Here is a 12,983-nt window from a genome sequence, read left to right as displayed (position 1 = left end):
ATTTGTTGATTGACCCAACAATTTTGATAATTAATTGATTAACTGATACATTTGCTGCTTCCTGTTTCTCAAATGTTGCATTTTCTAATATAATAGCAAATTAAATAACCAAGAAATAGAAAAACTCTTCTTAGAATTTGAGGCATTTTGTAGATGAAATGATTAATCAGATGAATGCAAAACAGTTTGTTGCAGCCCTATAAAACAAATCAAACAGATATTAATACTTCTGGCCCGGGGTCCGGTCTGTGAGGCCCCACATGAGCTCCTGAACCCGAGGTTGAAAAACTCTGCACTCAACACACAGGGAAAGGAAACTGTGGTGTTTGATTCTTCACCTGTGTGACATGATGTCAACAGTTAAAGGAGGTCGACTACAAACTGCTCTCATTGCACCACGGTTATCTCCACTCCAGCTGCTTCCATTTCATTAAATCCACCACATGAAACTCTGTAAACAGTGTTTAATTAAATGCATGAACAGTAGCTACGTGTTTTGGAGCTGGCAGAGATTATTGCTGTCGTGTGAGTATTTAAACACAGTGATACAGGAAGTAACTGCATCTCTGGCAGTGAAGGTTGTTGTACCGCCGACGTCCAGTAGAGGGCGACACACACAGAGGGGAGAGGGCAGTGACGACAAACAGAAACCACCGACCAAACCCAACGTCTCTTATAAAAAAAACTACATTACAATTCTTCTCTTTTTTCTGCAGTCAGCCATGTTTTCAGTCATGCTCTTCAACAGACGCACCGTTTTTCCTCCAGGAGCAAACAGTCTTTACAATCAAGGCCGACGAGCTCAGCCCAAGTTCTTTTTTTTGGTTGTCCAGGAATCTGATATTTGTCTTTTAACGACTTCAGTCTTCATACGTAACTTCATGACAGTAGGACGCACTTATAGCTCTGTAGGGAAGAAAAGTGCTTTATCTTTCTCTCCCGGGACTTTGAGAAAGATTCTTTATACTGAAATCTTTTAATCATAGAAATAGAAACAGGAGTAGAACGGACATTGAACTGATTTCCCCGCTCATTTGACTTGTTTAAAAAGGAAAATGGCGATTGTTGTTAGTTGTTATGGTGAAAACCACGTCAGTTTCCAGCTCCGGAGACGGATGGCTCTCTAGTTAGCTGGATAACGCTCGCTTGTTGTTGTACAGCGTTGTGGGGAGTGACTTAGCATTAAAGCATGGTGGAACTTGCACTAGTTACCTAGCTAGCGTATCTTTCTCCCCAGCAGCAGGACTGCTTGCACAGCTGCTTGCCTCCAGCCCGCTGTATTCCTTTCTTTAACCAGTGCAGCATTAAAGCATGGTGGAATTAGCAATGCTTTCATGCTACACTGGTTACAGAAAATGACCCAAACAAAGTTGTAACTCATCTGGCGATGGCGAAGATATTTCCTACGCTGTGACATGAGTGTATGGATTAAGCATTGAGTTCTTGAAATTTGACATATGTAGCGGCTGGCTAGTTCATTAGCTAGCCCCTTTATTCCACCATGCTTTAATGCTGCACTTGCTACAGAACATAGTCACTCATTAGGTGAAATCAATGTTCTTTCCAACGCTATGACGAGAGTGTTCGGTGAAGCATTAAGTTGTTAAAATGTTACTAGTTTAGTGGATGTTTACTTGGTTAGCTATCTATTCCACCATGCTTTAATACTGCACTTGTTACAGAAAATGACCAAAACAAAGCTGTAACTCATCTGGTGATAGGAATGTTCTTTCCTACGCTGTGACAAGTGTATGGATGAAGCATGAAGGTTTTAAATTTTTACTAATTTAGCGGATGGCTAGTTAGTTTGCTAGTTTGCTAATTCCACCATGCTTTGATGCTGCACCGGTTAAGGAAAATGACCCAAACAAAGTTGTTGCTGATGTGGTGACAGAAATGTTCCTTTCTTGACAAAAGTGCGAGGATGAAGCATGAAGGTTTTACGTTTACTCTACGCTATGAACCGTTTTAGTCGCTACTACTAAACCTCACCTCAGTGAGTCCACGACTCCCGTAAGTCTGATTAGTTTTTACGGATGTTTGTTGCTACAACAATCGAACAGTACGGATAAAAACATCCGGCGCTCTGACCTTCACTGCTGCGTTGATTTAAATGAGACTGTCCGTCTACTTCTTTTCTATTTCTACGGTTTTAACAGCGCCGTCGCTCAGAAATGCTTCTCGTTGTCGGTTTAGTTTTGCAGGTTATTTACAGTGTGACGGAGGCGAGTCTCAGGAGCGGGTCTGGTTTGTGTTGATCATGATGTTGGGCAACGCGTTGCGTCTTTTCCTCCAGGTGCCCAGGTCTCGAGTGTACCTCTTGATCTGATGGAACCACTGCTGCGTGCGGGATTTGTCCGAGGCGCGTAAGACGAAAGACTCCCGCCGGATGTCGAGCACCTCGAACGTGTCCTCGCAGTCCGGGTCCGTCGACACCACGCAGTTTCCCAGGCGGATCGGCTCTCTGAGCACCGTGAACTTTCCGCTGCTCTTGTCCTTGATCAGAACCAGAACGCCGTCTCGGATGCTGTCCCCGCCGCCCTCTCCGCTATCCCCCGCGCCCCCTGGTCGCCGCCCTGCCCCGCGGCGTCGACGGGCCGCTGTATCTTCACCATCAGCAGACTCTGGACGTTCTGGAACTTGAGGGCCTTGCTGCCCTTCTTCACCCACTGACCGTCCGCCGGCTGGGACAGCTGCAGGGGTCCCTCCATGACGAACCGCGTGTTCTCCCTCGCCCAGCCCACCGTCTTCATCGACACCTCCCGCATCTCGATGTTGATGACCTCACGGTTTTTGCGGCTGTCGCGGCGGAACGAGCGGAGCGACCAGGTGACGCCGTTGCCCTCCTGCTTGGTCTTCATGTTGATGTGCTCCAGGTGGGACTCCACCCGACTCTTGGCCTCGCGGAGACGGGCGTAGTCCGGGTGGCACTCGGGGGTGACCTTGATGATGCGGCTCAGCAGGAGCGGGTACTTGGTCACCCGTTGGAGGGGCGCCATGAGGAAGGAGCGCAAGTTCATGCGCCGCAGTGCCGTGTTGTCATTCTGGGAAACGTCTAGGAAGATTCTGAAAAGAGAGAACGAGAGAAAGATTCAGTTAAAAGTGTAAAACTCTTAATCTGATTACTGGAAATAACCACAGACTGTTATAAGAAGTGGACGTTGTCATGGTGACGTCACCCATTGGTTTGTGGACCCCCGTTTTGAAGCCTCGAGTTCTGCGTTTTGCTCGTCGCCATCTTGGTTTTTTTCAACCAGTGAACAGGAAGTGACCATATATGGACTGAGGAGGAGTGACGTAGAGACGGCGTATACGTCTCTGGTGTGGACCTGTCAATCAGTGTGTAGCCCCGCCCTAAAGCATCCCCTGCTTTATGGTCTGTTTGACTCTAAATGGAGCATCATTTACTAAATGAACATCATGCTGTATTGAAGAAGACTTGAAACTAGAGATTGAGACCATAAACTCATGTTTACAATGTTTACTGAGGGAATAAATCAAGAGAGAAGTAGAGTCATTTTCTCATAGACTTCTATACAACCAGAGGAGTCGCCCCCTGGTGGGCAGGAGAGAGAATGCAGCTTCAACACATTTCCCCATGGGCTTCATTCACCAGAGGTTGCCGCCTGTTAATCACAGAATGAACTGACTCATGGTCGAGCTGTCTAAAAATATGAATCATAGCAGCTCTGCTCTCAGAATAGACCTTCTTCTGAATAAGTGATATCATCTGTCTCTTCCATTAAGAATCACAGAAACCGGCTGTGGCATGAACTTTTACACCACACACACACACACACACACACACACACACACACACACACACACACACACACACACACACACACACACACACACACACACACACACACACTAACAGGAAGTAGAATCTACCTGAGGAGCTCCTTCTCCTTCTCCAGCGTGTTGAGCATGTTGACCGAGGTGGACTGCTGCAGGCAGTAGGTCTGGAAGGCCGGCAGCATGTTGACGAACTCCAGAAAGATCTCTCCTATGTAGACGGTGAGCAGATCCTCATCTCCCTGAGGACAAACCACACCAGAGAAACGGTCAATGTGACTCATTAAACAAGTCTTTCACTGGGAAACAATCAGTCTTTGTCCATTATTGTGTCTTCAAGCTTCCCGGTGAAGCAGCAGAAGACATGATGAAGCAAATGAGCGATCAACATCTTGCAAGACTTTTTTACAGATTTGTGTCGGTATCTGGATGGAAATGGATAAATGATGGTACTAGAATCAATAAAAATGACCGGTTGAGGAAACAATCTCATCATTCTGGAGCTTTCAGTTGTCACAAACTATCATCATCAGTTATCGTGTTGTTTCTCTGAACACTTTAAGGAGTTTTTGTTCATAGAAATTCAGATTAAAAGTTCATTTTTCACATTGCAAACAGCATTTGACCACCAGAGATGTTCTTGTCTCCTAGTCTACCTACCTTCCTGTCTAGCTACATGTCTAACTATCTTCCTGTTCACCTACCTGTCTGTCCACCTACTTGTCTACCTACCTTCCTGTCTAACCACCTACCTGTCCACCTTTCTGTCTACCTTCTTGTCTACCTGTTTACCTACCTTCCTGTTTACCTACCTTCCTGTTTACCTACCTTCCTGTCTAACTCCCTACCTGTCTAACTACCTACCTGTCCACCTTTCTGTCTACCTACCTGTCTAACTACCTTCCTGTTCACCTACCTGTCTGTCCACCTACTTGTCTACCTACCTTCCTGTCTAACCACCTACCTGTCTACCTTCTTGTCTACCTACCTGTCTACCTTCTTGTCTACCTGTTTACCTACCTTCCTGTTTACCTACCTTCCTGTTTACCTACCTTCCTGTTTACCTACCTTCCTGTCTAACTCCCTACCTGTCTAACTACCTACCTGTCTAACTACCTACCTGTCCACCTTTCTGTCTACCTACCTGTCTACCTACTTCCCTGTCTGCCTACCTGTCTACCTTCTTGTCTACCTGTCTACCTACTTCCCTGTCTGCCTACCTGTCTACCTTCTTGTCTACCTGTTTACCTACCTTCCTGTCTAACTCCCTACCTAAGAGCTTTAACCCCGTTGTTCAATTCTGACAGTCTAATGTGTGCGTGAGGTCACCTGGTCGAAGGCCTGGTCGATGCTGTCCTGCAGGTGTTCGGTGAAGCGGTCGTTGACGTCTATGAGCTCCTGGACGTTGCTGAACACCACGGCGAGCTGCTCGGCCGTCAGCAGCCCGGCGCTCTGCATGGGGCTGAAGAACTCCTCCCGGATGATCCTCAGGTCCTCCCCGTAGCTCGACTCCGTGTTCAGGAACTCCAGGATGGCTTCCTTGCGCTCGGTGCGCAGCTTGGAGCAGCGTTCACACATTCGCTCTCCTCGCTCTCTGGAGGCCCCGTCCCGGAGCCCGCAGTCCGGACAGGGTCTCTGGGCCTCCCAGGCCCGGAGCGAGGCCGAAGGTCTCTTCCAGGTGCGGGACAGACCGGGTCCGATGCCGCTGTCCACCCGCTCCACCTCGGACCCCCGGGTCCGGCGGTAGCGTCGTGGCTCGCTGTCCTCCTCCTCGCGCTCATCGCTGAGGCCGACCACGCCGCTGTCCACGCTCAGGCTGCTGATGGTGCTCCAGCGGTGCTGCCCGGACCGCGTCACGCCCAGACCCGCCTGGCGCTCCTCTCCGGGCGGCTCAGACCGACCACGAAGGGCTGCTGGAGCTGGAGAGAGGGAGGATGATAAAATGAATAATAATAATTAGACATTTATTTATATAGAACCTTAAAAAACAGAGTTCACAAAGTGCTTTGACAGACAAAGAAGCAAAAACAAGGCAATACAACCGTAGTAAAATAAAACAATTTAGTAAAATACAATAATTTAGTAAAATAAAACAAATTATAAAATAAAATAATTTTGTAAAATAAAATAATTTTGTAAAATACAATAATTTAGTAAAATAAAATAATTTAGTAAAATAAAATAATTTAGTAAAATAAAATAATTTAAAATAAAATAATTTAGTAAAATAAAACAAACTAATGTACGCCCCTTCAATCTGGACTCGTCATTACTGCTCACGTCAGAATGAAGAAACAATTATAGATTTCATCTTCTTCCAATAAGCCTCCAGTCAAGGACTTGACCTTTGACCTCATGCATGTCGATGCCAGTGTGCAGGTGTTCAAACTGTTGAGCTGCTAAAGGTTTTAAATGTTTTATCCACACACCTGGGTCATTACAGATGTGCTACTATCTTAAATAGGTGTTACTGTTTTGGTGCTGAGGACAGAAGTATTTCTAGTCTGTGTTAGCGTATTAGCATATTGACTGACGGGGAGGAACACAGAACCATCAGGGGAACTCTGTTTGGAGGAAGAGGTGAAGACTGGGTGCAAAGGTCACAGAATTCAAGCGTGACACTAAGACTACATCCACAGTACACCGTTTATGTTTTAAAACGCATATCTTTTACTACGGCGTTTTAGAATCCATAAAACTGAGCGTCTGAAAGCACTGCAGACGCCAGAGTTGCGTTGTATTCTGGACAGACAGAAACAGGGATCTTTGAAACGCGGACAGAGACTTCCTGATTGGGTCTCATCAGTCACTACGTGTCCTTCTCTGATTCGTCTTCATTAAATTCTGCATTTTTTTATTCTACTCCTGCGGACATGTGGAGGAATCAGCTGTTATTGGAGCGATTAGTGCGCGGCGTGTCCAGCGGCGTTATCAAACCTACGGAGTGGAGGTCTGAAGTCACGGTTTGTGGCTTTGAAAAACACGATGGACACAAAAGGGAGGACTTTACTTTTCTTATTAATGCTTATTTTGTTCTGCACAACTATTGTGAAGTTCACAAAGAAACTGTAAAGGAACAAAAGCATAAATGCTCTCCAGTACGTGTTGTAAACCGCCAGCCTCAGCTGGAGCATTGTAGCTTTAGTTTAATTATAATTTACTCAAAAGTAAAATATAACATGTTATGCATCAAACACAGAACAGAACATAGTTCCCTGAACTCACCACTGTCCCGGTCTCGGTCTCGGTCCCGGTCCCGGTCTCGGCGGTGTCCGTGGAGCCGTGCGGCCGCAGCGATCTTCATCTCCAGCTGTTTGCGTTTGGAGGCGTCGGCCGGCATGGGGTCGCTGTAGTGCGGCCGCAGACGGCACTCCCGCTGCGCCCTCACCGTCTCAGCCAGCTCGTAGGCGGCGTCCGAGCTGGAGCGCCGGCAGCCCAGACCGGCCTGCTGCCGAACAAAAAAAAAGAGGAAGGACACGTGTGTCAATCAGACGTCGGTCACGTTGCCATAGCAACAGATGGAGAGGAAGGGCAGACCTCTCGGAGGAGACGAGAGAGTGAGAGTCACAGTGTTCATGTCACCGTGGTGGCGTCGTTACATAACTCCGTTATCTCTCTGATCCCGACCCGTACAGCTGACAAGAATCCAGATTTCATGCTGAGACGCAGCACTAATCGTCTGCCAAGTTTTTTTTTGTAACGGGAGTCTAAATACAAACACGACCGCACACAGAAATCTGCTCTGATCTTAACTTTCAAGCCTTCGGGCCTCGAAGTCAAAGCGTCTCCTGGCTGGTTTTCTTTAGGTGAAGCGAGGGATTCCCCGTCACACGCTGCTGCAGCGTCCTGCACGGACAAACACTCCTCACGGGGCCTTTAAAATCCCTCTTTAGGGTCTATGAAGCCCCAGAGAGGTGGGAAGTTCAGAGGTCACCGCTACGACACGCGACCCTTCACCCCAGAGGCATCGCCCCACATCCACTGATGATGGTCGGCTCTACATGACAGATGACCTCCACAAACACACAGTTCTCTGATAACCAGCAGCTCCTCATGACTGAGAGGGTTTCACCTCCTCACCAGAGAGCAACATGATTTACAGCCTGCAGCAATCAGGTGAAACATGAAGCAGAATAATTCATGCTCCTCTGAATTATTACATTGCACGGGTTGCTCTGGGAATGCAGAGGCAGGCTGCGAAAAACATAAAGACGAGAAGCAAACGCTCCCTCGTAACATCTGCTCTCTAAACCACCTACAGCCTCTGTAGCATGCAAACGGGATGTGACTCCATGTCTGCGTTCTGCAGCTGCAGAGAGGGAGATGGAGGCGAGCTGCAGCCGGCGGAGAGGATTCATGCAGAGGGTTACCAGCTCCGTCCTCCTCTCACTGCATCCTCAGACGACGAGCTGCTGCAGCTGGAAGACGCTCGCTCCTGTCTCAACAAAATACCTCTGCATCAGAGTGTGTGTGTGTGTGTGTGAGTGTGTGTGTGTGTGTGTGTGTGTGTGTGTGTGTGTGTGTGTGTGTGTGTGTGTGTGTGTGTGTGTGTGTGTGTGTGTGTGTCGCAGTCCTCTGGCTTGTCCCAGTCATCCTTGAACACCAACAGATCCAACGAGGAAAAGACATGAAAAAAAGGAAATAAAGGGAAATAGAGATCCTTACGCATTCTCCTGCTTCCTCTCCTCCTCTTCCTCTTCCTCCTCCTCCTCCTCCTCCTGCAGGCGTCTCGTCGTCGTCGTCGCCAGCCTCGGCTCTGCAGGCCGTCGCCGGCGTTTCCATGGCAACGGTGGAGGGCTGACAGTCGGCCGAGGGGGCGGTGATGTCACAGCCTCCGTCCCGGTCACCTGACAGCCTGACGGGGGCCTCGGCGGAGATCTCTGCACTGCAGCTGGTGGAGGAGAGAGAGGAGGGAGAGAAAGGGAGGGAGGGAGGGATAGAGAGAAAGAATGGGGAGGAAGAGGAGGAAGAGAAACAGGATGTTGGGGAGAGGAAGAAAAATGAGGAAAAGTCAGGAGGGTGGAAATTGTAATTCTGTCAGAGCTCTCTCCTCCTTACAGCATCTCTGTCACTCATTCCTCCTCCTCCTCCTCCTCCTCCTCCTCCTCCTCCTCCTCCTCAGCTCACATGCCTCTCTGCTTCCTGCTGTGCCTTCCTCTTTCTCTGCTACACACCCTCCTCCTCCTCCTTCATCATCTTTCTAGCCCTCAAACACCCAAATCAATGCCTCTCCACCCCCAAAACCCTCCACCCTCCTCAGGAGGACAGCAATTAGACACATCAACGGACATTAACACCTGAACCCCGGGGACGGACACACACACACACACACACACACACACACACACACACACACACACACACACACACACACACACACACACACACACACACACACACACACACACACACACACACACACACACACACACACACACACACACTCTTCCCTTTCATTCCTTTGTCTGGTAGCTGTGGAATCATTCCTGCAGCAGACAGTCAGCATGTGATGGAGACAGAAGCTCAAACACACCAACACACACTCACCCTTCAGCTCAGAACACAGACGCATGAATGCATGTGTGAAAACACACAACAAACAGAAATACATAGCTGAGCATGAAGCACAAAGAGCTGAGGGACATTTGTTGCAAGTCATTCTTCATAGTCTCTCTACGTCCTCATTTCCGTCCACTGACTCTCCAACAAAGACGCACAAAAGCTAAAAAACTAGTCTGTGACGGACCAGTTTATCAATTTAACTTGAGATGAGCACAAAAACACACGTGTGACATCATAACGCCGTTTAAATGTGTTGTGTTGAACATCCAGCTGACGAAAAACAACATCAACACTGTGGACACCTGATGAATGAATGTTTGGTTTCAAAACAGACAAAAAAACCAAACATATTTACATCAATCTAACCAATAACATAATGGACGTATTACAATGCAACAGGTTTTCCAAATTAATATAAAAATATATATATATATATATATATATAAATAGAATTGATTCCATACTCTAACATCAGGTAAAATATGTTTGTTAATAGAGGCCTGATACTTTATGATAAATAAATAATGTATTGATATTGATTGACGCGGATTATAAATAATAACATACGTTCAATTATGATTTTAACAGGATATACATCCGTAGTTTGCAGTGTTTTTTGTCTCTGCTGGAGGTGTGTCTCTCAGGCTGCAGGTACGACCTCCACCAATCACAGAGAAGTTAATAAAAGACGACTTCCTGCTGAGTGTAAAGATAAATGACATTCACATCTTTATCAAAAAGTCTCTCCTCTTGTTTTATCGGCCAGACAGAACAAAGAGGTTTGAGAGAGTAAATCAAAACCTTATAACTGAACAGAAACTGTAAATCAAACCAAAACAACACGCTGATAAAAAGCTGATAAAAAGCTGATAACTCCCTGTGGGTTCCTTTCACATTACATATTGATTAGTGGAGCTTTAGAATAAAGCTTTAAATTCTGCTTTCACACACTATTAACAACACGAGCTGTATGCAGTTTATTGATTTAGTTTTTCTAACACTGGTGAGCTTCACGGTCCAGCAGACAAAAATAGTGAACACAGAGTGAAATATAATATCACTGCAAGAAAAAACAAAACTCTTGTTTCAGCTGTTTGAGAAGATTATTATATTTGTACTCAAATGAAATGTGTTTGTGGTTCTTTGTGGGCTCAGCAGGTTTAATAGACCCTTAATAGAGTGTCAACGGCTCTCAGGATGAAAGATGTGAGGGCATGAAGTATTGACTCCTCTTTCCACAGAGCTGTATGAAACAAGAGACGGGCTGCTTTGTTAATGTTGATCAACGTTTCTATCCAACAGCAGCGGAACATAAATGTGAGATTTGGTGATTTTGGATCCTGAACGTTTCTTTTCTCTGTCATGTTTCTTAAATTGCTGGATCTTCTAAAGGGGAAGGGAGACACAGCAGAACCAGAACCAGTAGAATGAGAGGTTTTCTAAAGGGACCCAAAGTCAACACAAAATGAAAGCTGTAGTAACTTTAAATACAACCGATTATTTCCATTAATGATCAATCTTTCAACAAGATATCTTGATAAATCGTTAAAACCCTTCAGTGACAAATGACTCACTCATGACATCTTCAAACTGCTTGTTTTGATATAGATGTTTAATCTAAACTGATGTGAAACAAATGAAATCATCAGATGACATTGACAAGCAGGAGCCAACGAGTGTTTGCATATTTTCTCACTAAATAATTTGGTTCTACCAACAAGGATTCATTGAATCTAGAGTTTAGCAAAACTAGTTTTGAAATGAGTAGATCAAGATTTATAATGAACTAAAAAGTCAGTTAGTTAGCCTAACGTTGCTCATGATGACTCTGAAGAGAAGCTCTGATTCCTCCTACCTTGTTGTCCAAACTAATAAAGCTAAAAAGTAGAAGATAAACAACTAAACTCACCTTTACAGAGAACGTTAAATGTAATCTTTCTCAATCTTAAACTAGTTTTAAAGTTAACTTTTGTGTCGCCAGGCAACAGCTTGTGTCCACGTTTAAAACTGTGAAATAATCTGTATTATGTTTTGTTGTGATTCTGACGGCACAGTTTCTGCTTTATAGTAACAAAAGAAATGAAAATCTCACATTTTACACAATGGGACCTTTAAATAATCATAAATATTTGTGTGTCACACATGTAATAAGCAAAGATGTCCAAATGTGAAACCGGCGCCAGCGTGGAGAGAAGGCCGATCTGATGAATTCAGTTTCGAAGCGTCCAGCCGCTCGTTCCCTCAGACGTCTCATTAAAGGCCTTCCCTCACAGCGTTATCTGACACACTGTTTTGATGCACGGGAAGTAATAACCTGCAGCTTAATTTATCAGGAAACCCCTGAATGTGATCGATCACCGCTCAACACGCCGCCCTGTGACACCGGCATCAGCCCGCCTGTCATTTCAGCTGATGCATATCACTGCAATGAAATATACGTATGAGTGTGCATCTAATAGAGACAAATACATAGAAAGAATCGCTCCTGTTCCATAAAACCCTCGCAGGTGTAATAACATGAATATTACTGTGATAACAGCCAGAGCTGCTTCATGCTCCATCAGCAGGTTTGGCTCTGAAACAAAGAGACGATCTGGTGGAAGTCAAACACCTCAGGCTGCAGACATCACACAGAATACAGTCATGTTTCATTAATATATCTTTAAATGTATTCATAGAGCCTGAAGTCACATTTAAACCGCAGCGTGTTGCATTGTGGGAGCTAAAAGATGAATCCACGTGGGATTCTTGAGGTGTTGGATGTCAAATGGCTCCATGAAGGAGCTGCAGTGCTGATGTGATGAGTCGACTCATCGATTGGAGACAAGTGATCAACTGCTAATCAATTAATCGTTTAGTGATTAATCAGGTAAAATGCAAAACAACCTGGTTTGAGGTTCTTGAATGTGAGAATTTGCTGGTGAGGGTCTAAGGACAGAGGAGGTGAGGGTGTAAGGACAGAGGATGTGAGGGTCTAAGGACAGAGGAGGTGAGGGTGTAAGGACAGAGGATGTGAGGGTCTAAGGACAGAGGAGGTGAGGGTGTAAGGACAGAGGGGTGAGGGTCTAAGGACAGAGGAGGTGAGGGTGTAAGGACAGAGGATGTGAGGGTGTAAGGACAGAGGATGTGAGGGTGTAAGGACAGAGGATGTGAGGGTTTAAGGACAGAGGAGGTGAGGGTCTAAGGACAGAGGATGTGAGGGTCTAAGGACAGAGGATGTGAGGGTGTAAGGACAGAGGATGTGAGGGTGTAAGGACAGAGGATGTGAGGGTGTAAGGACAGAGGATGTGAGGGTGTAAGGACAGAGGATGTGAGGTGTAAGGACAGAGGATGTAAGGACAGAGGATGTGGGTGTAAGGACAGAGGATGAGGGTGTAAGGACAGAGGATGTGAGGGTGTAAGGACAGAGGATGTGAGGGTGTAAGGACAGAGGAGGTGAGGGTCTAAGGACAGAGGATGTGAGGGTCTAAGGACAGAGGATGTGAGGGTGTAAGGACAGAGGATGTGAGGGTGTAAGGACAGAGGATGTGAGGGTCTAAGGACAGAGGATGTGAGGGTCTAAGGACAGAGGATGTGAGGGTGTAAGGACAGAGGATGTGAGGGTGTAAGGACAGAGGATGTGA

General features: G+C 46.1%; 1 protein-coding gene across 1 annotated transcript in view; it reads right to left on the bottom strand.

Annotated features, from left to right (window-relative positions):
• Positions 1 to 2,090: 2,090 nt before the first annotated feature.
• Positions 2,091 to 12,983, bottom strand: part of si:dkey-91i10.2 (uncharacterized protein LOC555224 homolog) — a 15,949-nt gene continuing 5,056 nt past the window's right edge. Inside the window, exons 3-8 of the mRNA XM_054614795.1 lie at positions 8,464 to 8,689; positions 7,024 to 7,246; positions 5,128 to 5,717; positions 3,895 to 4,040; positions 2,560 to 3,066; positions 2,091 to 2,527 (exon numbers count right to left, since the gene is read on the bottom strand). Coding sequence (XP_054470770.1) covers positions 2,233 to 2,527; positions 2,560 to 3,066; positions 3,895 to 4,040; positions 5,128 to 5,717; positions 7,024 to 7,246; positions 8,464 to 8,689 — 1,987 coding nt within the window. The 3' untranslated portion in view covers positions 2,091 to 2,232. The remainder of the gene's footprint in view (positions 2,528 to 2,559; positions 3,067 to 3,894; positions 4,041 to 5,127; positions 5,718 to 7,023; positions 7,247 to 8,463; positions 8,690 to 12,983) is intronic.

The sequence above is a fragment of the Anoplopoma fimbria genome, chromosome 16 (genome assembly GCF_027596085.1).
Source record: "Anoplopoma fimbria isolate UVic2021 breed Golden Eagle Sablefish chromosome 16, Afim_UVic_2022, whole genome shotgun sequence".
Lineage (NCBI taxonomy): Eukaryota > Metazoa > Chordata > Actinopteri > Perciformes > Anoplopomatidae > Anoplopoma > Anoplopoma fimbria.
The sequence above is the reverse complement of the archived record's forward strand: the minus strand, read 5'-3'. Positions and strand labels throughout refer to the sequence as shown.